The 26,560-nt window shown below is 39.8% G+C and overlaps 1 protein-coding gene across 4 annotated transcripts in view; it reads left to right on the top strand.

Annotated features, from left to right (window-relative positions):
- LOC121882227 (rho guanine nucleotide exchange factor TIAM2) overlaps nucleotides 1-26,560 on the top strand; it is a 68,616-nt gene that overhangs the window by 5,392 nt on the left and 36,664 nt on the right. For 2 of the 4 annotated variants that reach the window (XM_042390296.1, XM_042390297.1), the window contains one exon: nucleotides 10,789-10,864. The exons of the other annotated variants lie outside the window; for them this stretch is intronic. In XM_042390296.1, the coding sequence (XP_042246230.1) occupies nucleotides 10,847-10,864 (18 nt within the window). In that variant the 5' untranslated portion in view covers nucleotides 10,789-10,846. Of the gene's footprint in view, nucleotides 1-10,788; nucleotides 10,865-26,560 lie in introns of those variants that run through there. 4 annotated transcript variants of the gene reach the window in all.

The raw sequence follows: 26,560 nt of genomic DNA, 5'->3' as shown, positions 1-26,560 counted from the left end.
TCTGGATTTTTCACTAGTGCCGCCGTGAGGTTGACATTTGTGTTTTTTAGTGAAATATCTCTACAGCTATTAGATGGATTGGTGTGAAATTTGGTTCACATATTTATGTTCCCCAGAGGATGAGTTGTAATGCTAATCTTCGCCTTTTCGCTCAAAGCATCGCTGTGTTTGAGTGCAGTCTCACAAAGCTGCTAGCATGGCTGTAGACTATTAGGGTTGCTTTTCCGTCATCAGAGAGCTGATAGCAGAGAAATGACAAGAAATGAGCAGAGAGAGAAGAAGAAGAGGAGCTGCAACAATAGCTGGATGCAAACTGGGGACGTCACAGTTGATGGTCGCAGTCTTAACCACCAGGATGCTCTATACAATTGTTTTGATCCAACATTATTAGACATTAGTGCAGCTGCAAGTTCTGACTTTCCGTCAAGGGTGATGCTGTTCCAATTATCACAGCGGAGGCTCAGATATCTGAGATTTGAAGGTCGACTGCTGAGCAGCAACTTTTTAAATGCAAGAAAGTCACATCAGGTCTGTGTTTTATTTTTACTGGTCAGGGTTAGAGTTAAGAGTTTACCGTAAGTTTCCAAAGTGGCAAAAATTAAAACGTATTTCTGCTATTTCTCGATCTTCGTACCGAGTTATCCAGATCAGAACGTTGATGATTTGACACGAGTCTGGATCTGAATCTGAGTCTGGAACTGTTGTCATAGCAACAAGTCATGAAGCCCAAACCTGATAAAGTGCAGCTTATTGAGAGTTAACCGCATCATGACGTCAAATATCTCGCTCTCCCAGATTTATAATGAAGGATTAAGATGAGAACATGCAGGTTATTGATAAATTATTATGATTTATTGGTGTAATTGTCACAGTTTAATTTTCATAATGAAGAGCTACCTTCACTCATACATGATAAAATACACAACTAAATAAAAGTTTGTACACTAAAAATGAATTTAAATTTAGTTTGAGAACTATTCTGACCAGTGGAAACACATTACATTTAATTTTCCATTTGAACACTAAAACATATTAAATGATTAACTGCACAACTCACTTTGCTGAAATAAAGTTACATTATTGTTTTAAGTTTTTAAAAGGTCTCATTGTGTGTGATCAAAGTGTGGAAACAGTAGAAACATTGTGAAGCTCAATGTAGGACAAAATCACAGCAAGAATAAACAGAAAATAAGACTTATGTCCATGAATCTCTTGCCCCAGTGCATGCTGGGAGGGTTCCCAACACACCTACCTTATTGAACTTCAAACACATGATCAGCACACAGACAAAAATACGAATGCTTTCAACTCTATTTCTTTTGCCTTCGTTATTCAGGACAACTTCATCCACACATCAATCCTCAAACATGTAAAAAAACACATTAATTCAGCTTTGAAAAGACAAAAACCTTAAATAAAATTTCAAGTCTCTGCTGATTTGAGCTTATTTTCATAGAAATGAAGAGAAACTAACATCTGCCTGGAATTATTTGAACATAAAACACATTGATTGTGTGTGGAGGCTTCAGTGATCACTAACAAACGCTCCAGCGATCAGTGCGACATGTGTTCGGCCCGCGGTCGCCTCTCATCTCTTTGTTCGCTCTGATCGACAATAGAAACCGGTTTTTCTCTGAGCGTCTCCGAGAGCGACGCTCCGTCAGTCGAGTGTTCAGTCTCTGCTCGCCACATGTCACCTCGCAGTCAAACAGAGAGCTAATGAACACTGAGTGAGGCTCATTAGCTTCTGCTGTGTGTTAATGAGAGTCTGCGGAGTCGGTTTACGCTCTCACATCAGCTCTGTGACTAAAAGGTCATAAAGCAGAAACAGTAGGAGAGATTGTTGTGAGACGTTTGGTCCATTTCCTGCTCAGAGTTTGTGTTTTTTATTTTGCAAAGTGGCAGTTTTCCCACAGATGTCACCTTGTTAAATGATGTCATGAATTAATTTTGTTGTTGGCGGTTTTCTTCTTATCTTGACACCAAGTACAACACAATACGGAGTACAAAAAAAAACACATTTAACTTTAAAGGGGATATATTCTGCACATTTCCAGGTCTATATTTATATTCTGGGGAATATATTTACATGATTTATAGTTCAAAGTAAAGAAGGAGGAAAAAGAAGTGAAATCCTGCTACTATAGTTTGTTTACATAGCCTCGGGAGCCACAGGAAGCTTCTTGAAGCTGACCAATCAGAACAGAGTGGGCTCATCGGGAGGCGGGCCTTAAAGAGACAGGAGCTAAAACTGCCTGTTTCAGACAGAGGCTGAACTGAGGAGCTGTATTAAAGGCCGGTTTAAGATAAATAAGGAGTTTTTAACTTTAAATCATCAAGATATTCCAGTAAAGCCCCAGAATATATATATAGACCTGAAAATGTGCAGAATATGTCCGCTTTAAGGAAGAATTTATGCACAAACTTAAAAAATGTTTATTTATGTTATGGGTCATTTAAAGAACTGATTGTGTTTTTTAAACTCTAAAATGTCAATATCCGTATCAGCCTCCAAAATCCTGTATATGAATTTCAGAGCAGATTAGTCCATTAGTTGTGTTTTAAAAACATGGATTTTAGAGGAAAACATCAGTTTGTTTTTGCAACTTGAATGAAACACCTGCCTGAACCTCAGCTGTCCAGATTCATTAAAACGCTTCAGCTGCACACACACACACACACATACAGAGGTAAATCCAGAAGTTTGTTTTTCCTCTTGTCATGGCATGCAGGGAGCTCAGCGTGGCCGCCGCTGCAGCACCGAACAGCAGCACCAGGCAGAAGAAGAAGAAGAAGTAGAAGGGCTTCTCTGTTCGGCAGGAATGTGCGGTGGATTTTCTACCTAATTAACCTCCAAGTTGTCGTGCAAGTTCGCAGCTTTCTGCACGATGAAAAGAGGTGATAGGCTCGGCCGCCCTGTTGTTCTTTCTTTAAGCCTCGCAGCCTTGAGGGAACCGAGCGTCTGATCCAACAACGAGCAGGCTTTGTGTTTGAGGCACGAGACCGAGCTGATAGGATCTGAGCTCAACTCGGTTATAGCCGCTGACTAATGAACCTAATCGGATCAGTTTTATTATCAACAGGTTAAAATAAAAGGGACAGATTCTTTTTACTCTCATAAGACTGCAATAAGTCTGATATTAGTGTTGATCAAAGGTCATTTTCAGGACTTTCTGCTTAATGGCAGTGCTGGAAGAAATATTCAGATACTTTACTAAAGTTTAAGTCCCAACACATCAATGTAAAATACCATATAATAACTAAAAGTCCTGCATGATAAATCCTACTACAGTAAAAGTACATAAGTATTATGAGCTTGATGTAGTTAAAGTATTGCAGTAAAAGTACATAAGTATTATGAGCTTGATTTAGTTAAAGTATTGCAGTAAAAGTACATAAGTATTATGAGCTTGATGTAGTTAAAGTATTGCAGTAAAAGTAGTGGTTTGGTTCCTCTGACTGATATATTATTATATATGACATCATTAGATTATTAATAGTGAAGCATCAGTGTTAGAGCAGCATGTTACTGTTGTAGCTGCTGGAGGTGGAGCTAGTTTACACTACTTTATATACAGTTAGCTAGTTTAGTCCAGTGGTTCCCAACCTAGGGGTCGGGCCCCTCCAAAGGGTCAGCAGATAAATCTGAGGGGTCGTGAGATGATTAATGGGAGAGGAAAGAAGAAAAAACAAAGTTCTGATACACAAATCTGTTTTCAGTTTTTGGACTTTTTCTCTAATCTTTGATTGATTGGTGAAATATTGGAAATATTGTAATATTGCATCACATGGAAATACTCAAGTAAAGTACAAGTACCTCAAAATTGTATTGAAGTACAATACTTGAGTAAATGTACTTTCCACCACTGCTTAATGAAAATACAAAGTTTTATCTGAATATTTGATTTTGTCAGTATTGTTGAGCCCTAATTTAGAGACAGAACACTCAAACTTCAGGGTACATTCAGTGGCAGTTATGGAGCTTTTAGTCACATCACATGATCTTCATCAGCCCTGTTGTCTTTTTTTTCTCAGCACTCTCAGGACTTGTCACATCTCGTCCATGTTGGCTTAAAAGTTCAGTTTCAGAGTTCGTTCTTCACCTCAGCAGTAGCAGAAAAAATGAGAACATGACATACCACTGAAGACCATGTGATGTGATCAAAAGCTCTAGAGCAGCAACTACTCAGACCTTGAGGTGAGATTGATTTGGAGCTGCTGTTTCCATCGTCAAAACTGAATTTCATGGACATACCTTTGATGTGATTTAGAGTTTTGGACGAGCAAACGAATATTAACGTCTTTGTGCTCTGCCACTAACGAAAGAAGAAGAGAAGAGTTGTGTTGCTGTTGTTCTGCTTTCGGTGATACTTTACTATGTAATTCAATATAATGTAAAAGGTGTGATATGAATCAGTCCTCAATCAGTATAAGTGGATTATTTTATAAACTACATTTTACTTGTACCTTAGAGAAAATTGGTGAATGCCACAGATTCTCTGAAATCAATCGTATGTGCCACTTAAAGCAGCGATCATCTGTATTTTTGTAACTCCATTGCAGCATCTCTGCAGCTCCTTTCGTCTTTACGGAGCTTTACAGCGAGTTTCAGCTCATTGTTTATCTGTCCGGCTGCAACTTTACTATTTTGGTTCACTCTCAGCGCTCTCATAGCGTTGTTTTCGGCCGCAGCAGGCAGCTGTTTTCAGAGAAAAAGCTCTAAAAAGCCACTATACACTACCTGCTCATCAGCAAACGGCAAACAGACACAGTTAGCTGTAGACTAGCTGGTGAACATAGTGGAGCATTTTGCAGCTAAAGAGCCAGATATTTCCCTCAGGAGTTGGTGGAGACCAAAAACAGAGCTAAAAGAGAGTGAATATTGGACTTACATTCACCAGGTGGACAGAAACACGACTCCAAATGAATCATAAAGTTGCTCCGTAACTGCTGGATGTGGAAATGAGCAACTGTTTGCTAACAAGTTCAACATATCAACTGATGAAAGCTGATGATACATCAGTGTTGTGTTCACTACTTGTTTCTGCTGAAAACAAAAATAGCATCTTTTGCATGAGGCCAGTTTTGTTTTAATGAGAAATACTGAATCTAACATTGTTAAAACTCCACAGATGGTCCTCAAGAAAAAAATACAATTTTCAGACTCATTAATAAACAGAATGATTGGTTTAATTTGAGATGCTTCACATTTTGGTGTAGATTAGAGCTGAAACAATTTGTCAATTAATCAATAAACCACTTCACAGATTTGCAGCTTTTCTCTTTTATATAATTCAAAACTGAATATGTTTTGGTTCTGGACTAGAGTTGAGAACCGAAAACTGGTTCCAAATTAGAACCAAATAGAAAATGCCAAGAACCGGACACCCGTTAAAAAATATTCAATCGCTGTTCTGCTTATCGGTTCCTAAACGCGATAACCCTTTATTATTGCAAACAAAGGCTACATATCTGCCAGGACCTATCTACGTCATGCATCAATGCAACAGTTTGTCAATTTGTGTAGATACAAGCATGCACGGCTAACGTCACAACAGTGTGAAAGATGGACTGCGACAAACGCTCAAACATATGGATTCACTTGGTTTAAGAAAACGACAAGGCAAAGTGCACTGCATGAGGGAAGCTAATCATCTGTAAGTCAGGCTGCTCATCAAACCTGATCAAACATTTAACACCGTGTCTGCACTGAATGTGATGTGAGCGAGAATCAGCAACAAAATCATTTTGATTGCTTTGTTGTAGCACTTTGCTAGCACTCACGCTAACGTAAACGCTTAAAAGACTAAAGATATTTTTGTTATCTAAACATATGACCTTTATCATATTGGAATTGAAGCTGGGAATGGATAATAACCAGAACTAATAAGCTGAATAAGAATTGACATAATTAAAACGATACCCAACCCTATTTTGAGTTGGACAAAACAAGACATTTGAGGTTGATACTTGGACTTGCGATGGCCATTTTATACTATTTTATGAAATAATGAATTCATAAATCAAGAAAACAATCTGCAGATCAGTCAGTAAACTGTTTCATGTGTTTGTGTGTGAGCTCGTAGGCGTCAGGCCTTTCAGACTCACATGCAGGTGAAGTTAAAGCCTCTTTGAGCGATTCAATCCTCAACGTCAGCACAGGAAGTGGACGGAGCTGTTGAGCCGCATACCTTCACTCGAGTTTAACAAGGCCAACACTGTTCTTGGCAAAAACCCACCGCTGTTTCTATTTTTTTCCACTTTGAGGTTTGGACGAGGTTGTTGTGGACTCAGCTGAGCTGCAGGCAGAACTCGCTCAGCTGAATTCAAACACCTCAGAAAGAGAAAAAATGCAGTTTGAAACGTCTGCGATGAAAGCGGGTTTGTCGCAGCGACAAAACACCACGAGGACGACAGATGCAGTTTTTATTTATCGTGTAATTCTGCAATTCCGTCCGAACGAGCAGCCTAAGCATCTGAATAATGGAGCAATCTCCGTCTAAATAAATAAAAACTGGAAACGTCCTGCCGTGTTTGCTCAGAGGGAAGGAAACTGTGCAGCTCATGATAATGAGGTTTATTTGGTGCCTGCAGCTGTAATTTCAGGAGTCATCTGTCTGCACCACCGGGCTGGATGGTTATGGTTAGCATGTTGGGGGGTGAGGAGGGGTGAGGGGGGGCATTCTGCAGACGGTGGTGGAAAAAAAAAGCTCAGCGTGACCACGATGTGTACTGGGAACCACAGCTGCCATTATGGTGCGTCTGATGGGTGATCTTGCAGGGGAGAGGAAGTTTGGTCTCATCTCTGACTGCTGTGTTCATGTTACATCCAGAAAACATCGACCATCTATAGAGTTATCAGAGCTGTGGTCTTGAGATTTTGGACTCGAGTCAACGAAACACAGGACTTGCAACATCACTGACTGACTTTAAAGGAGTCAAATCCAAAGTTAAAGCAGTTTTAGGATAGAAATCCATCTTTGTGTTGCCCTGTTGAGCTGCAGGAGATGGATAGTTACAAAAAAAAGGGCAGTTTGTACTAAAAAGACTGTAACTTTGGAAGATATCCACTTGACTCGACCGATTTAGACTCCTGTAGCTTCATATTAGCTTCAGAGAGACTTTGGATTGGCACAGAATTTTGTACAGATAAAAGTGGATAAAAGTGGCCGTCTGCACACTGAAGTTTTCTCCCAAAGTTTTTATTATTGCAACATTCAGATCTGCAAGCTCTTCATCAGGAAAACATCCATGTGAAGAAAAAGCAGGCTGAATGTATAAACAGACAAAAATTAAAGCTGTATCTCGAGTTTGATTACATGATACAAAAGATAATAATATCAATATTTGTTTCAAGCTTTTGACTGAGAACAAAAGACACTTGACACTTTGTATTGATGTTTCTTCTCATGCATATTCTCAGTGAATTTAGCAGTGAATATAGTGGTGAAAAACAATAGTCTGACTCAGTGTGAGTCCTGGAGCCGAGGAGAGCAGCAGATGAGTCAACTGTCAACCACAGCTGTCAATCAACGCCCACGCAGCAGCCAACAAAGCTACTATAAGTCTTTAAATCTTATTAACAGAGCAATAATTTCCTAAATGACCACCAGCACACTAATTAGAGGGCCTGAATGTAGAGATTGAGACCAGAATGACTCATTGAAAAAAACTATTTGAAGCTTTTTGAATGCGAGTCTGTTGGAGCAGCTAGCAGCCGTTGGTGGCACTTTAAGGTGCTTTTGCATTGGCTTCGGCTTCAAGACATGAAAGCTGCTGCTTGGTACAAAGTCAAGAGTTTGTGATGTGTAGCACAACAAGCTAGTGAAGCTGTAAACAGAACCGCGTTCCTGCACATGCTCAGTGGGCGTCTGCCTTACACAGAACTACTCTCCGGAGACTGAAAACGTGATCACTGTTGGTCTTTGGAGCCGTTTTTTAAACAAACTAACGTGAGAAAGCTTCATAATGAAGGAACACGTCGCCCAGTGCAGCGATGTGACTCACAGATGTGTTTTTAATCGTTTTTGGACAAAAAATTGAGGTTTACAGCACAGAGGAATAAGTTGGTTTGGATCCAAATATGAGGTTTGTTGACGAGAAGAAAAATATAGAAAATCGCCAGACGTATCCTTTAATAATACAGAAGGAAGTGCCTGAAAACTAAACAAACATGGACGCCTCATATCGACCAAAGTCCGTCAAATGTAATTAAACCCATATTTAATGTATATAGTATCATTTTGCACAGTATTTTAAATCCTCACACAACCTTCCTGAACCGTCAGATGAATCTTTCTGATCTATTCGACGCTGCATGAATGCGACACGAACGTCAGCGTGTGAACCTCACAGAGCCGATAACACGGCTATGAAGCTATGAAGAAGTTTCATATCTGATCCTTCGTACAGTTTGCTCTGATTCGGCGTGTTTGTTTGTGAGCTCAGCACTGCTGTCGCTGTGTTACGTCACTCCGCTGTTCTCAGAGCAGCTTCCAACCCGCCCGACCAGGATCAGTGTTTCCCTCCACAGCTGCTTCCAATTACTCACATAATACTCTCTCTCTCTCTCTCTCTCTCTCTCTGTTTTCCCACATCATAATAAACTCCCTCGCTCGCTCGCCTGCCTGCCTGCCTGCCTGCCCCGTCCAGACTCATACAAGTGATCTTGTAGTCGCCAGTGTGTAAAATGGACACACTCACGTTTCAGCTTCAGAACAGAAACTCCATGTTCAACGCTTCGTTTACGGCCGGTCAGTCTGTTCTGTTGTCGTCTTCACAGACGGATGAGCCTCAGGAGATTAAATGAAACCCTCCTCTTTCCATATTTCTATCAGATGAAGGTCATTTCTACTAAAACATCAGATTGACATGATTGACTGGTAGATTTTGCACTTTTTAACCTCTGTCCTTCATTGTTGTATTTCCATTTACGGAGGCAGGACTCCTCCTGGAAAAGATATTTTTGGATCAGGTTGAAAAGGTCATTTTTAATTTCTTTGTGACTTCAGGGTCATCTCTATTTCTGCGGTAAATTTCCTTCTAATATTTCATAAAAAGGCTCCCGTGAAGCCCGTGAGCTCCTCCTCTAACCCGTCCCTCATAAAGAGGATTTGTTCAAATTGGAAAACAGATCCAGTTATCCTGTTTCCCATCTCCCGGGGCACATCTTTCCATCCCTTTCCATCTGCACTTCCACCCGTCCCTGCAGCTTTGATTCCTCGGGGTGGGGGGGGGGGGATCACTCCTGATATGTAGTGGTTTTTGTTTCCATTGCATTAGTGCGGTGTGTCGTTGTCGTGCTGGCTCTGTTCGCTGAGTTTTTCCGTTGTTGCTCAGTGGGGTTTGGACCCGGTTTGGTTTGGTAACGGTACACTTGAAGCTGACTGGTGAAGCTCCCAGACGGCTCTGGCTCTGATCTGCAGTGGAAAAACCAAAAAGATGCTGATACTGAGCTGCAGACCCCAGAGCTGAAGTGTATTTATTGTTACTGTGGTATGAAAATTCACAATAAATATCAGGAGAGATTTTATAGATGTGACTCCAGTTCTTCTGTTCCTGGGAAATCTGCAACATGGGAATCTGAAAACAGGATTAAAGCTTTGTCCTGAATCCAGACTACATACTAACACTAAGCAGGTTTTTTAATATCGTGTGATCACACTGGAAAACTGATTAATTCAGTATATTCAAACCAGACAATATGCAAGCTAAAAACATTCTTCGGGTGCACACTTTTATCCCACAATGCAACATTCAGCGGAGACAGCCAAAGGAAAAACTTGATGTGTGGAAGGCAACGCTACATGCCTCGAAGCGTCCGACTGTTGGGGAAAAAAGAGGAAGAAATATCTATAGTGTGTAGTGTCTGTTTAGTTTGAGGCCTGTAGTGTGCTTCGTTTGTTGTATACTAACTGCAGAGAGGAATACTGGGATATGTAGTGCACAGGAACCTACAGCCGTACTAGCAGCATGTTTAATTAGCATGTTGACCATCAAAGTTTAGCTAGTTAGCGTACATGCTAACATTTTCTAATTAGCCCTGATATAGGGCTGCAACTAAGGATTATTTTCATTATCAATTTATCAGTTGATTGTTTTCTTGATTGATGGATTAGTTATCTAATAGTTGTTGAGACATTTCACTCAAAACCATAAATGTCTACTTCATGATGGCGCTAGAGGAAGAGTCAGATCATTAGTTATTTGGTAAACTCCCAGTTTGCTCTCATTCCTCCCTCAACTCTTCATTTGGTGTAAAATCACATTGTGTCAAATAGATAAATAAAAGATCACAGAGGACAAAACAAAACACAGAACTCGAAGTGTTGATCTCGGTGTTAACAGTCAGATTTCAGCTGATTCAAACTGTTGATAACTGCGTCTTTGTCAACTTTGGCAATTCAATTTGTCAAATGCAAAAGACAACAAGACAAACTACCGACGTCAGAACGTGTTGTGTCAAAATGTAGAAGTGAAAGTAGTGTGTTGATGTTTGTCATGACATCAGAGTTTTGTCAAATGTTCAGACACTAACTTAAGTTTTGGAACTAAATTCAAAATTCTGGTAACGTCATCTGAAATAACTAAACCTGCAGAACTCTTGTCACATATCAAACTCTTTAACTCTTGATGTCCACAGTGGTTCCACGGCTGTTTTAATGTCAACTAACCAATCAGCTTGTTTGTACATGACCACCCTTTATGCCTCTCACTTCTTCTGTGATGATTTGAAATGTCAATACAGCTGCTGTCATTAACCTGGATTATTTTTATTCTTTTTGCCAGACGATGTTGTATAAGATCATAAAATAATGATCTTATCAGCAGCAGCAGCAGCTGGGTAATGACTGCTGGTCAACAGGTAGGATTTATAAACCCAACCAGACCTCAACCACAGCATTATCACATCATAAAACTTTATATCTTTTAACAGTGATGTGTAACGGTTTTGGAAACCACAGACAAATAATGTTGTCCTGTTGATTACTGCTGATAGAGGCGCCAGATCAGGAGTCACATGGTCAAATCTGCTTGTTGAAGCTGGAGGAGAAGTTTCACACGACCTCAGATGTCAGACAATAGAAACAGAAAAATACATAAATGAGAACAACTACTGTATATGGAGAATTCAGCTGCACATAAAGAGTATGTGTCTCTATAATTACAAACATGAAACACTAGTTTTACTGTGTGCATGTGCTCAGACAAAGTGATGAAATGCATCAGTGAAAATTAAGTCAACAGTTTATATACGTTCACAAGAGAATTTCAGGCTTAAGCGATGAAGATGCAGCCAGATGCTGTGGACACTGCAGGTTGTTTTGTTTTATTACAGTTTTTAGTTTAAAGACATCTGATCGCTGGATGCTTTACTGAGCATTACTGTAACGTTTGGAGCTTTCAGACTGAGATGTTGGATATTCCCGTCAGATTATTCCATTATTATTCTCGACAGCAGCTTCTCCTCCTCTGATTTCTCCTCGTTTGTGACTTCATTGTTTCCCTCTCATATTTCTGGGTGTTGTGTAACATTCAGAGAGGGTTTGTCCTGAGCTTCCTCTGGTTTCTGGTGATTCTTGCTCTCTCTGGTTATGTAAGATGACAGAGCTGTTAGGATTTAAGATGTTTGGTATGTGTTTATGAGTCAGAGGTTCTCAAACTGGATCCCTGGCTGCATTTGATCCCAGATAAACAACACATACTTTCACCCTAATTTAACAAGCTGCAGGATGATTCTAATAAAAATGAAGTGAAACCAATAGTCAGTATAGAGTCTGGAAGATGGAGTATAGGATTTTGTAGATAAGGATCTTTGTTCCAGCTGCTTACGTCACATTTGGAAACTTTTTTTTGTGTGTTTCCTGTTGGGGAATAAAAAGCTTTGAGGTCCCTGCATTCGAACAGTGACAGCAGGACAGGAAGTGTGTGACGGGATGTTTGACCCATCAGAGGTGTTTGCATCAAATGCAGCTCAGAGGAAGTCAGCATGTCCTGTGTGTGTGTGTGTGTGTGTGTGTGTTTACGTCATGTTGTTTACTACCAGGGCGGGAAATTCCTGCTGCAGCGGCCAGATGTTGCTGCAGTTTGTCTCCAGGACGGTTTGGCTGGAAGCCGACAGTCTGATCTGAACATCCAGTCGGCTGGTTGGTATCTAGTATCTAGTCAACCAGTAACAGAACGATCGTTAATTATTTTCACAGCAGCTATAATTGATATTCAGTGACTTTGTATGAGCTGAGCAGTGTGTAATGTGTTGGTTGTGGCTCATAATGATGAACCTACAGAGGATTATCAGCCACTCTGCAGCTCCTCTCGGCTTTACGGAGCTTTATAGTGAGTTTCAGCTCATTGTTTAGCTGCAACTTTACTGTTTCAGTTCACTTTCTCACTGGTTCACTGAGGAGGAAGAGTGAAGGGAATAAGTCAAGATGGAAGGAAAGACGACAGTAGAGAAGGGAATAAATATAGTGAAGAAAAGACGGAAGAAAGGCTGAAAAGCAGGCATGAAGGAAGGAAAGAGAAAGGGGAACAAGTGAAACAAGGAAGGGTAGGAAAGAGATGGGAAGAGATGGGAAGAAAAGAAAACAATAGAGCGAGGATGGGAAAGATGGACGGAGAGAAGAAGTAAACAAATATGGAAGAAGGCTACAAGGAAGGAAGTGTGAAAATAGTCATTAAGGAAAGAAAGAGGCAGAAAGAAGACAAAAGAGGGAAAATAAAGAAATAAGGAAGAATAAAGAAGGAAACAAGTAAGAGCAGAAGAAAATAAGAGATAGAAGGAAAGATATTAGTGATACTTTGTGAACTTATCTCATATTAAATATCTTGACTCATAGTGATGAACCTACAGAGAATTATCAGCACCTCTCATACAGGAAGTGTACGTATTCACACCAAAAAAAAAACTACTGGCACGACTACGAGACACAGAGTAAGAATAAATATTTTTATTTCATGGTTATTTCATAATATATAATGAATTTATGTTACATAACATAACAGGCGGCTGTGGCTCAGAGGTAGAGCGGGTCGTCCACTAATTGGACAAGATACTGAACTCCAAACTGCTCCCGATGGCGGTGCCAGCAGTGTGTGAGTGTGTGCGAATGCGTTCGGTTCTCCGCCTGATGAGCAGGTTGACGCCTTGTGTAGTGAATGGGTGAATGCTGATATGCAGTGTAAAAGCGCTTTGAGTGGTCGGAAGACTGGAAAGGTGCTATATAAGTGCAGTCCATTAACCAGTTAACATGTTTTAATAGCCTTTCTTCTCTGGATAATTGGAACGAGGATGGCTCCCCAATGCCGAGCATCAACCAGCCGGAGTAACGCTGGTCTGTCTGGAAGAGAGCGATGCATCTCTCTTTCTCTGCAGTCTGTGTTATTGTGTCATCCAGTCTCATTACTTTGAAGCCTCCGTTGTCCAGGATACATCCCATGACATCAAGCACCTTCATGTAAAGAGCAAAGACGAGTGTGCGGTTGCCTTCTTGTCTGAGTCGTTCAAGAAGGACCAACAGAAAGACATATTTAATGACATATTTACTGGAATGCACAGACGTCCAGCTGACGGCCAGGTAACGGTTACGTCAGCACAACTTTCATTTTGGAACCAGTTTTGACGTCTTGAACGTTTGCAGCGAGGCAGCACAGGTATCTGTGGTCAAACACCTCTCAGCTTCTGGACAAACAGTCAGCTCAGCACATTTCCTGAACCTGTGTGTGTCGGTTAATCTTTGGTCTGCGTCAGTGTCGGAGGTGTTTTCTCAGCCCGGGCACGGCTGCTCAGTCAGATCAGGATCATTTCCACAACTCGCCCCCAACAAAACCCGCTGAAAACACAAACAGGCCACAAAAAACAACCGCCGCACCGTTTTCCCTCTAAACACTTTGTTCACCTCAGCGAGTCGCCTGTAAAAGCTTTCACATTCCTCTGAGGCTCAGCGGCTGCTGGCCCGCGACCTGCGAGGACCAGAGCGAGCTGGTACAAACCACTAAGAGGTGTTAGCCCGCTCTGAAACAAATGGTGCTTTCTCTTGTTTTCATGTGCACTTAAAGGGCTGTGAGCTTGTTTACAGCTCTTTAATCACAATTTCAGGACAACAAGGGAAACATTGTTCTGCCGTGCCTGCAGGAAACAGCTGAATAATTCAAACACATGGTCAAGAGGATGGAGGTGTTTGAGTTAAAATTAGTAAATCCCACTGTTTAGAGTGCGACTCGTATATTTGTAACTGTATTAATTCAGTGTAAAGGTCAGATTTTGATCTTATTGTTGTGGTTTTTTGCGAGACTCCTATCAGATATAAGAAGGATTTACGTAACAGTACAAGTCAAACAATGTCATGCCAAGCACGGGTGTGAACCGCTCTGCCCTTTTGTTCAAACTTGATTCTTTTCTACAGACGAGCTCTTTGCAGACTGTGATTGCCACTTATAAATACAGTCCAGACAGTACTGAAAAATAAAGTAATGGAGTCTCAGCTTTAATTTGAGCAGGTTTACATCAATATTGAAAGACGTGTGTGGGAGATGAAGCCCTTTTAACACATAGTGCCCAAAGTTTAGGGATTCAAACGTAATTTGGGCAGAAAACAAAATCATCCAGGTTTTATATTACAGTGTGTGGTCAGGATTAGCTCCACAATGAAATACAGTCTGTTGAAACACATCAAGACATCAAGTCTGTCTGTCCAGCATCACAACATGAGTCCATCAGCTTTATAAAGCCTGGTTTTAAAAAAGGTAAATTACCTCCACCAACGAGTGTCAGTTTTCTCTCTTCTTTGTGTGTTTTTTAGATAACAGTCTATCTGAAAAATGTGTTCAGATTTCAGTGAAGTTTGGTGGAAAGTTTCTCTGGAAAATTTTAAGAAACATTCTCACTTTTTTCTCATGAACTGTACTGAACTGAAATCTTTTCTGTATTTAATACAACAAATGTTTTGTCTGTCTGCAGTTCGGTCTGTTTTCAGTTTGTTCGAGCTCCTTCAGCCTTTGTTTACTCGGTGGTTGGACTAACCACTGAATCCTGGTCATTTCTGTGGTTACATGTGTAAATATATACTGTGTGTGTGTGTGTGTGTGTGTGTGTGTGTGTGTGTGTGTTTATGTAGCATGAAGTGTCTGCAAGTCAACTTGAGTCTGAAAAAGACATTCTGCTTCTTCAGTCAGACTCGGACGATCAAATTAAAGATTAACAGGCTCGTTACATCAGCAGATAAACACTGATTTGTTTCTTTACGTCTTCAAGCGATCGATCGATCATCTCAGCTCCTTTTACTCAATAAGGTCTTTGTGACCGTCGTCATTATTCACTGTGTTGGCTGTTTGTCTCCTCACAGTCTGCTGCCCCCTTTCAATCGGAGCTCATCAGAAGAAAACAACATATGTCGTTTTAAAGGAGGCTTTTTAGCCCAAATCACCCGAACAGGACCATCAGTGTTTAATGTTGTTGGTTTTACTCCTGGCAGCTGTTCAGAAGGTCTCAACTCATTTAGCTTCACAGAAACACAAGATCACAGAATACAGTTTAACTAAATTAAATTAATTAAATTAAAGAAAATGCGTAGCTGCAATGTCCTGGTAGCCTGTATTTTCTAAACAGTAAAATGACTGTTTGAGGTGAATTTGTCTGCGACGTTCATCCATGCGTTTCCAAAACTTTTATGATGAAAATTTTCACCACAAACCACATTTGACAAGACATCTGTCAGCACTGGCTAACTAATGTGACACATATTCCAATGAGAAAAGGCAGCTAGTAGCAGTGATAACGCTAACACAGACTACACGCAGAGTTAGCTGTAAAGGTAAATGAACTGTGAGTCCCAAATCATCAACCAGCAGCACGGGTTAAAAGCCCAGAAGCTCATTAGCATGAAAACAATAAAGTAACGTTAGCATGAAAACAATAAAGTAACATAGAAACAATAAAGTGACATAAGCGTGAAAAAAGTAAATTACATAAAAACAATAAAGTAACGTTAGCATGAAAACAATTGAGCAACATTAGCATGAGAACAATAAATTTACATAAAAACAAAATGACATAAGCATGAAAAAAGTAACTAAGCAACGTTAGAATGAAAACAAAGTAACATAAAAACAATAAAGTATATTAGCATGAAAACAGTTAAGTAACGTTAGCATGAAAACAAAGTAACGTTAGCATGAACACAATAAAGTAACATGAAAACTATAAAGTATGTTAGCATGAAAACAAAGTAACATTAAAACAAAGTGACATAAGCATAAAAAAGTAACTAACGTAGAAACAATAAAGTAACAGCATGAAAACAATAACGTAACAACAAACGCTGCTTTTCTAAAATTTGAACTACAACATAACTCTAGCGTGTGCATGCTGTAGACTGTCAGGGTGCTGCAATGCCCTCGCTACTGAGTTCCGCTTTTTTTGTTCTGTCAATGTCACGTTATTAACTAACATTTAGAGAATTGGTTTTTGACATTTTTTAATTGATGCAGAATCGTAGAAGTTAAGAATTGCGATCCTTGTGTGAATCAATTTTCTTCACCCACTCCTATCAGTGAGTATAATGTTTTATTACTGATAGAAATGATGGACAAAACCACCTAAATCAGACCCTGGTTGCAGTAAAACAGCTACACTCACATCCCTGTCTGAGTGTTAGCATGTCTCTTCTGTCTGTCAGTGAATCTTGTTGTCTGATGGATGTTCTTGAGGCCAGAGGGCCCCGCAGCAGCATCTGGAGGCTCCAAGCTCTCGTCCTGCTTTTGTCTGAACCTCTCTCTCTCTCTCTCTCTGAATGAGGACAAAAGACGAGGAAGAGAAGTGTGATCGGCACACACACACACAAGTCCCCCATTTACTTCTCACACACGCCGGCGCTGAGAAGCTCACAGTCAAAGAGTTCAAAGATGTCTGTTGCGGTGATGAAGGTTGTTGTGGTGCGGATTGTTTAGACTGGTGCTCCATCAGGGGCTCCAGGGAGTCACCAGTATATAGTTTTCAAAGCCTCGAGTCGGTTTCATGCCTCCTGAGCTCTGAAAATATGTTTAAACACAACTTTTCAGAAACACTCAAGTATACTTTTAAGTTTTTAAGTCGTTGCACGATGGGCTCCAACGGAAATTCCAGTCTGAAAATGCAGAACATTTGCATAAATTTCAGACGGGAATAAAGAATCAAGTTCAAGATAAGCTGTGTTTGAATTTATTGTGTTTGTTTTACTGTAACTAGTTTTTGCTTTACATGTACAGTATTGTGTGTTCGGCTGATCTCTGAGAGGGCAGTGAGTTTGAGCGACTGGCAGTGTGTTTGAGGTCAGATCATGTTTTAATTTATTTAGAGAGACACTAAATATTTGTTGTGTATGAGTGGAAAGATGACTCTCTGTTCCTGTCATTTCCCTTTTTATCTGGCGGTTTTTAGAAACCGCCAACCTGTGCTGATGACTCACATCATTCACTAACATGTGGACGAAGTCGGTGGAGAAACGATGACAAATTTATGCCGTTGACTCATCCTTGATTTCCTAATGCTATTAAAACAGACAGATTTCATTGATCAAACAAGAATTTCTGGCAGAAAACTACACAACTTTGTGAGTTTTTTCCATCTCGCAAAATTAATTCTGGTTTGTCAGAAGCAACAGAAACAGAAAAGCACTTAACTACCTAGTAGGATACTTTTTTTTGTTATTTAGTCTATATATCATGTTTGTTTGAAGATTTCTTGGATTTCTTCTTTTAAAGTCTCAGTTTCATGCATCTCTTCTGTCTTTCTGGTGTTTTAATCTACGTTTCATCCACACAGTTTAGCCCTAAAGAGCCAAATTTTTTGCCTTCTGAAAACAATGACACAGTATTTCAGGAACCAGATTGCAAATTTCCTTCTATTGTTATTCATTGGATAGAGCTTCCAGTATCACTTTTCATTTCCAGGGTCAGCAGCAACAAGGTCTCCCCACGCTCCTCTGACAGTCGTGCAATCATGGCGTGGGAGTCCAGGTGCAGACCGACATAGGGCATCTGCTGGCTCGGCTGCAGGGCGATCTTAGCGTGCAATAAATTTGGAATAAGTTGCATTAAATGAATTGAACCGCTGTAAACGCCCCCTGAGGACGTAATAGAAAGCTGTTATTGCCGATTCATTTTAAAAGAGCAATGGCCAATTTGAAACTCCAACGCTCAGCCAGCCAACCAATGGTGCAACTTCATCACTCAGTCAGTCAGTCAGTCAGTCACGGACATCTGTGGTTAAAGTGCTGGCCCCGCTGTTGCAGTCCAGCCAAAAAGACTGTAAATGTGTCAGATATCCACTTGATATGACTAACTCAGTCTGCTGAAGCCTCATATAACCTCACATCAACTTTAATGATTGTGTGGACACACCGTGGACTTTGGCCTCCATCACTTACATTGAAAGCACATTTGAAGGATCTTTTTAATATCCAGTATGAACAAGAGGAATGATCACAGCGAGGAAAACCTCTTTCACTGTTCATATGGACACCTGACTGCTGTTTTAAGATTCAGTTTAACAAACGTGAACCTGTCCTTTAGTGCATGTTGGATTTAATATTGAATTTGTGTACCATCATGTAACCAGAAATGTCAAACAGTATCACTACGATCCAGGAGGGGAATCACTCTGGGTGGGGGGGGGGGGTCTGACATATTGTGAACTAACACTGATTAATGGACAGTTTACTTTGGACCTGCAGATAACCTTCTGCTGCTTAAACCAAACTACATTTGACCTGAGATCAAATCTGATTAGTGTCTGTTTAGCTCTGCAGCACCGCCCGAGTCTGTCAGCCTCCTGACACCAACAAACACTTCATTCAATTAACCACCAATTAGAGCAAGACGACCATCCATCACAGCGGCTGAACGGCCTGCTGGGAGCCGGGAGGAGGAGGAGGATGATGGTGATGATGATGTGCGCTACAGTGATGTTCAGACAAAAGGAAAAGCTGCAAAAATGCTTTTTTGCTTTTGTCTTTTTGTGATCGTCATTGGTGCAAATGGCTGCAACTAATGAGTATATTTACTTTACTTAATCCGTTAATCAATAATCAATTAACCCTTTCAGTGCATCTTTGTCCTATTTCTACTTATGCGTCTCTAAAAGTCTCTTTATAGCTTCAAATATGTGTTGCACATTTTCTTCTCAGAATAACAAGAACTATATGAAAATGAAAGAAATATTTGATGTGAATAATTAAAAAATAAAGTAAAATCACACAATGCATTTTATTAGAATCCTGAAGACGTCAGCTGTGATATTTTATTTTAGAACAAAAACACAACTGATGATTGAAATCTGTGAAGTTTGTGGTTAAACTGACAACCATCAAATTAACTGACAATCAGCTTTAACAGCCTCATAATCAATAAATACCAACAACAAACATTTAGTCAAGTCAAACCTGCCACTGAGATGTCTGACTTTAGGTCAAGAGTAAACAACTAGAATGTAAATAGTTTGTTAAAACATCGACGAAGAAGAGTGAAAAACGTCTGCAGCCATTTTTCGTCTTTCCAGCAGGGCGGAAGCTTCAGGGACATTCAAGCCATATGCTTCCTGTACGTCGCCATTTATTCGCTAAATCTGTTTCCATTTTGCTTTTACGTCAACTTTTCCACCTCATCCAAGCATAAAAACCTTTTTTTTAAATTTTTGGTGATATTACTGCTTTTTTTTTTAAATTTCCAGTGTTTCCACTCAGTGCAGATTGAAAAAGCGGTTCATTTGTGAGCGGTGGATGCAGGCATTGGGTGGATGGATCAACAAAACATAAGATTTTAGCACAAGAGATCACTGTTGACTTCCTGTTTCCAACCGACAGTCAACACTGTTTTCTTAAATGATCAGAAAACACTCACTGTGTTTTTCGTTCTGGACTTGATGGACCAACCACAGAGTTTATTGTTTAATTTGGAGGCCTTGTTGACTTTAAATGTGCTGCAGTGTTCTTCTGAATGTTCGAGTCTCTCCAGAGGAGGAAGCAGCTGCAGCGGCCACACCAAACTCAACACTCGGCCCCACCTGAGTCCGGGGGGCCCCGCCTGTCCGCCCGCGGTGCCAGGACAAGGACCCTCAGTCAGCCAGGACAGGAAACAGACCCCCCCAACCCCCCCCCACCCCTGCTGCCCCCCTGTACCAGGCACGCTTCCTCTGATGGGGAGAAAGTGGCTGCCGGCTCCAGCCTCCCTCCTCCTTATCGAAGCTGCTTCTGTCTGCTTTCCCATGGGGAGGTGGAGCGCTCATTTTGCTTCTTGGCGTCTCCCTGCAAAAACACAACACAACCCCCTCCCCCAGTTTTTGTGCAAGAAGGGAAAATTGCTTCAGACGGCCGACCCAAAAACCAAGTCGCGTGTCTGGATGAAAAGAAATGTTGAGGACAAACTTCCAAATCAAACACTTTTCATTTATTTCTCAGTTGATGCACAGTGGAGTTGTGAACTGGAGTTTCTCTGGAGCCACCTGCAGAAATACAAACCTGATTCATTTTCTTTTTTAGCGAATATAACAATTAACAAATCACCTAAAGTAAAAAAAACATTGATTGTAGTCATTAAAGAATGATATAGCTCCCCCTAATTTTTTGAAATCCCATTATTCCAAAATGTTACATCCTGGGACGAGACAAAGTTTCTAGCTTTTTCCAGACTTTCAACCATGCGACATGGTTTTCATCTGCAGTAGGGCTTAATTGTCATGGAGATGGTTCTGTTGACATGCCAGCTTGCTGTTATGATTTCATCCTCAGAGCTTTTGAGACTTCTCATCTGTGTTAACTTAAAGGATAATTCTGGCAATTTTCTAAATTTTTCTTATTGTCAACAAATCTCATGTTTGGATCCAAACCAACGATGAAAAGATCTATTAACAAGTATTGTGTGTGTATCCAAAGCCTGATATATCTTATTACTGCCGTAGACCTGTGGTGTTTTCCAAAAACTATTAAAAACACATTAATGAGCCACATCGCTGCACTGGGTGACATGTTCCTTCATTATGAAGAGTTTGGTCATGTTAGTTTGTTTAGAAACGGCTCCAAAGACTAATAACAGATTGTAAGTTGTAAGTGATATTATTTTTCAGGTCTGTTCATCTTACATGAAGTTAGCATCAGTGAAGTGAAGTACTGAAGTACCTGGCTGTGGAAATTTCCGGACCACACGATTGTTTACGCAACAGAAATTCCACTTTTTCCCTTCGGATGCTGTGTTTGGCTGGATTTGGCTGTTACATCAGAGTTTATGACTGAGATCAAAGTAACGTTAGTCTCTCCCTGTCAGCTCATCTCTGTTGGATTTCCTCTTCTGAATCCTCCAGCTAATACAAGTACATCACATCCATCATTTCATCTGGTGTCAGACGTGTATTCGTACTCATCGTATTGATCAGACTCTGATATTGTACGTTTCTAAAAGAACTTCAGTACAAAGTCAAGTGGTTGTGATATGTAGCACAACAAGCTAGTGAACCTGTAACAGAATCACGTTCCTGCACATGCTCAGTGGCGCCCGCCTTACACAGAACTACTCTCCTGAGACTGAAAACGTGATCACTGTTATTACTCTTTGAAGCTGTTTCTAGACAACAAAACCAAACTCTTCATAATGACGGAACGTGTCAACGAGTGCAGCGGTGTGACTCATCGACGTGTTTTTAATAGTTTTTGGACAACAATGGAGGTCTACGACACAGAGGAATAAGATATATCAGGCTTTTGATACACACACAATACTTGTTAGTAGATCAGTTCATAATTGGTTTGGATCCAAACATGAGATTTGTTGACAAGAAAAATATCGCCAGACACACCCTTTTAAAGTTAAGCATAAAAATTACCACTTGAAATACAAGTTTGACAAAACAAGCCCAACTCAAGGTCCACTTACAAACTTTTGCTGAGCTTTCAATCATATCACACGATTTTAACCAGCAGATTGATTAACTTGTGAGCTACCAGGACAAAAGACCCTAAAAGTGCTTTGGATGAAATGAGCTTGTTTGTCAACAGATCCATCTCCATGACAACTGAGTAGATAAAGAGGATTGAGAGTAGGGTTGGATGATACAGCAAAAATATCATATATAAATATCACAATCTTTTTCTGGCAGGATCACGATCTTATCATGATTCTTTTTCATGTTGGTTTTTTAGACTATTTTGTGAGTTACTGATCAGTATTCAAGATTCAAAAAACTTTATTGCCTATCACGTAATAATAGAAATTTGTCTTAGGTTATGGGCTCACAAAGAACATAAAAACATACACCCATGATAGACATAAAGACATAAAATTACATTAAAACACAAACAATTCTATAAATAAATAAGAGCAGGAGTGCAAAGCTGCATTAAAAAGTAGTGAAAGTCTATTTGTTCTTGTTTAAAATGGATATTGCAGTGTGAAACCAAACTAACAGTACAACCAAACTAATTTCACAGCTGAAAAGCAAACAGTTGATGTTTTGAAGCGTTAGTGTTTTGTTTCGGATAACTAGCAGGATGTGCACCGTTAAAAAAAGGCACAAACACAGTACGCCAGAGCTGCATCACATTAGCTTGCGGCATGACAGAAGTTAGTGCTAGTTAGCAGGCGAGCTAAATACTAAATGGTGGCATTTACCTGTAGTCCAGCTGTGTGCAGCTTCTTAGCAGGACATTAAAACTGCTGTAGATTTCACCAGCAGATTTAAGATATGGTACAAAGTGCTCACCATGTCAGTGTTTTTAGCCATTAGCCCCTGGCTAGCAGATAGCGCTCTGTCACGTAGCTGAACTGAAACGATGTGCACTGTAGCAGGATAGTAAGGATCTGTCTGTAAAGGCAGATTATGATGATATTTTAATCGTTCAAGATATAATATCGTCATATCACACACGCCTAATTGAGAGCTGCGGAAAGGCTAATAAGTTGACCTTTAGTTGATGTTGTTCTGTCAAACTAGTTTTATCCAAAAGTTCTGAACAAACGTTTGATGTTTTACTGGTCAGATTGTCATGAAATCAAATCCAGCTCCTCAGAGGGTAAACCATTTAGATTTTAATGATCCCATCACATGTCCTGTAGCGCCACTGTCAGGACAAACATTACATTTTCAGTTGCACTGCTGGAAAGACTAAAAATATCTAAATCATCAGAAGTTGGTTGTTCTTTCCAACACTTTCATATTATGGTTGTAATGAACACCGCAGCCTCAAGGGGACGCTTGATTTGTTTCTGGTCTGATCTAATTCTTTCAGCCTTAACAAACATCATTTAATTGCGACACCATGTGACTGACCATTCTAGTTTCAATCTCTGCACCCGCTGACCCGAGGGTGTGTTAGCAGCTCCATGGAAACTGCCGTCAGGGTGGTGTTAAATTTATTAAATCGCACAGCAATTAACAACATTTTTGTCCCTGTGCGTCGTCTGGACCTGTCAGTTTAAAGTTTGGAAGCAGAGGAACGTTCTGGCAGACCACAACGGCAAAACACACATCCTGGACTGTCGGCAGTCATTTGATCAGCAAGGAATATGAAGGAGAAGTGGAGACAAAGGGAGAAACGCTGACTGAGTCTCTTTTAGAGCCGAAATGACTCATCGATTGACAGAAAAATAACGGATGACTATTTTAACAATCAGGTCATTTAAGTTTAAGTTCTTTTCAAAGCCAAAATTGCAAAATATTCTCTGCTTCCAGCTTCTCAGATGTGAAGCTTTACTGCTTTTCTCTGTTTTATATCATTTCAAACTGAAGTAGAGCAGAAACAAGCTATTGGCAATTAATCTTCAACTATTTTCACAACCATTAATGTAAGTTATTTTTTCTAGCAAAAATGCCAAAAATTAATTGTTTCCAGCTTCTTTATCATGAAGATTTGATGTTTTTCTTTGTCATACATGATAGTGAAGGGAATATCTTTAGGTTTTAGACAAAACAAGCATTTTGAAGACGTCACATTGGGCTTTAGGACATCGTGATGTGCATTGTTCACTATTTTCTCGCATTTAATAAACAATTGATTGACAAAATTAGATTAATTGATAATGAAAATAATCATTGGCGGCAGCCCTAAACTGAGTATCTTTGAGGTTTGGACAGTTTGTCAGAAAAAAATCAAAATATGGAGATGTCACTTTGGACTCTAGTATTTTCTGACATTTATAAACCAATTAATTGGTTGCTGATTAATCGGGAAGATAATCAGCAGATTAATTGATCATGATAATCTGCCTAGTTTCTTTGTTTTCCTCTTTCCAAACAGTCTCTGACCTCTGCACCATTGATTTAACATCACAGTGAATCTCGTTTTAGATCTTATCTGTATAAATCCAGAGTATAAATACATAAATATGAATATACTATAAGTATAAAACAAAATATATGGAAGAACGTCAAATAAAAGTAGTTAAATAAATCTATAAATCCAGTGGATGACGGCTTCGGTCAGAGGGTTTTTGGTGTGTTTGTGTATCTGCTCCTGCAGGAGGTGTTGCAGCTTCCTGCTATTTATGGCTGATCTGGACTTCCTGTTTCCTGTGTCCGCTCAGCCTCAAGACAAAAGCGTCATTACACTCAAAAGGGGAAAAAAACCAAGACGAGACGAGTCCAAGACGAGTTTTTCAGTGAGAGATTCCCATCATAATAAACCAGATACACAAACACAGAAGACCCAGCTGGGCAGGTCGTTCATCAAAGTCTTGTCATATTGTGTCTAAATTGAGCTCCTTAATAATGAATACTTCACACTTTTGTTGACTTTTTAAAAACGTTTTAGCTTTTTAATGCTTTTCATCTCACCATAGTTCCAGACTTCTGTTGGTTTTCATTGATATCTGTCAGGTATGACAATCTTTTAGACTCTGGAAGCTTGTTAGAGTTGTATAATCTAAATAAATTAATTGTGTGCTAATGCCTCACAGCTATACGAAATAAAAAATAATGCAGACCGTAAAGGACACTAATTATCAATATTCTGCTCATTTATGTTCATACTGTTGAGAAATTAACGGAACCAAATGGATTAATTTTAACCATTCAGCAAAATCTGGGTTTGGGTTCCGATGGCGGAGAACAATCAATACTTTTAATTACTTGTTTCCAAAAAGGAGAATCAACTGAACAATCCCACATTAAATGAAGAAGGTTTTGAAGTTTAACTGGTGTGTAAGAACACCTGTGGATGATTGTGTAGCGTGTAAATTTAACTCTAACTGACATCAGACACCTCGTTCTGATTTCTGTTTGTTTTGTTGCTGCACAGAAACGGACCAATATTCACCATTATAATGAGTAAAAAACAGCTCAAATATCAATGAACACAAGTGTTTTGCCCGTTTTACTACAGTGTGAGTACTAATACAAGCTGCTGTATTTCAGTATTTGGATCTTTTATTGTAGCGCCCCCATCAAAGTTTTACCTAACTCAGGCCGGAGATGTCAGTGGGTTTAAACATGTAAAAGTTACATTTAATATGTTCAGATTTGAAGTTATTTAATAAACTCTCATAAATAATAATAACTAACGTTATAAAATCCACATGGAGAACAGGTGTCATTCCTCCAAACAAACTGCACATTAATCAGATTCTTTTCACTCCAAATCTGATGAATTCCTTCAATATGGCAGCCTCACGCCTGCGTGGGGGGATGGGGTGAGAGGGGTGAGGGGGGTGGGGAGGGTCTTTGTTGGTGAAGAATGCGGGGGGTCACCCGTGGCGGGGCGTCCTGCGAGCCGGCAGATGGCCGATAGGACAAGCAGACAAAAGTGGAAGGCAGACTTTCTCCATTCAGATGAAGACACAAAGCAGCACCGGCCTGGGGGGGGGGTTGTTTTTTCTGCACCTCTGGTCCAAGAAAAACAGGTGTTTTCATTCATATCTGAGCATATTTGAGTCAGTCAGTGGAGATATAAAAGGTTTAAAGAAATAAATCCATGACTGAACATGTTTTCTTCCCTCTAATAATAAATTTAATGAATTGTTATATTATTTATTAGTAATAATCTTCATTTCTGACAGGAGAACAGCGGTCCAAAAGACTTTTGTGTTGTGTTAAAGAATCCTTGTTTTGTTCCAGTTATCAATGAAAACTGAGGTTGTTTGAAGGAAGCTGATTGGTTAAAAATGACTTTTAAAGGAAAAGAAGAGGTTGGTTGCTGAGTTTAAGATAACCCTGAATATAAAATACTTCGCACTTTCGCACTCGTCCTGTTGGGAAATTAGAGGAGTCCTCATCCTTCCGTTAAAGCAGAAGGTAAATCTCACATTAAGGGCTGCAACTAACGATTATTTAGATTATCGATTAATTTGCTTGTTATTTTCCCAATTGATCGATTAATCATTTTGTCTATAAAATGTCAGAAAATAGTGAAAGATGCCTGTCTTTGAGCCCAAAGTGACGTCTTCAAATGTCTTGTTTTGTCCAACCAACACTTCAAAATCCAAAGATATTCAATTTACTGTCAAAATGGATTATTCAATTGTCATAATATCATAATAATCATACTAATCATGAATTTGTTTCCTGCACGGCAGAAGAACACGTTACACGATCCCTCAGAAA

Source organism: Thunnus maccoyii, chromosome 17 (assembly GCF_910596095.1).
Source record: "Thunnus maccoyii chromosome 17, fThuMac1.1, whole genome shotgun sequence".
In the NCBI taxonomy this organism is placed as follows: domain Eukaryota; kingdom Metazoa; phylum Chordata; class Actinopteri; order Scombriformes; family Scombridae; genus Thunnus; species Thunnus maccoyii.
The sequence above is the reverse complement of the archived record's forward strand: the minus strand, read 5'-3'. Positions and strand labels throughout refer to the sequence as shown.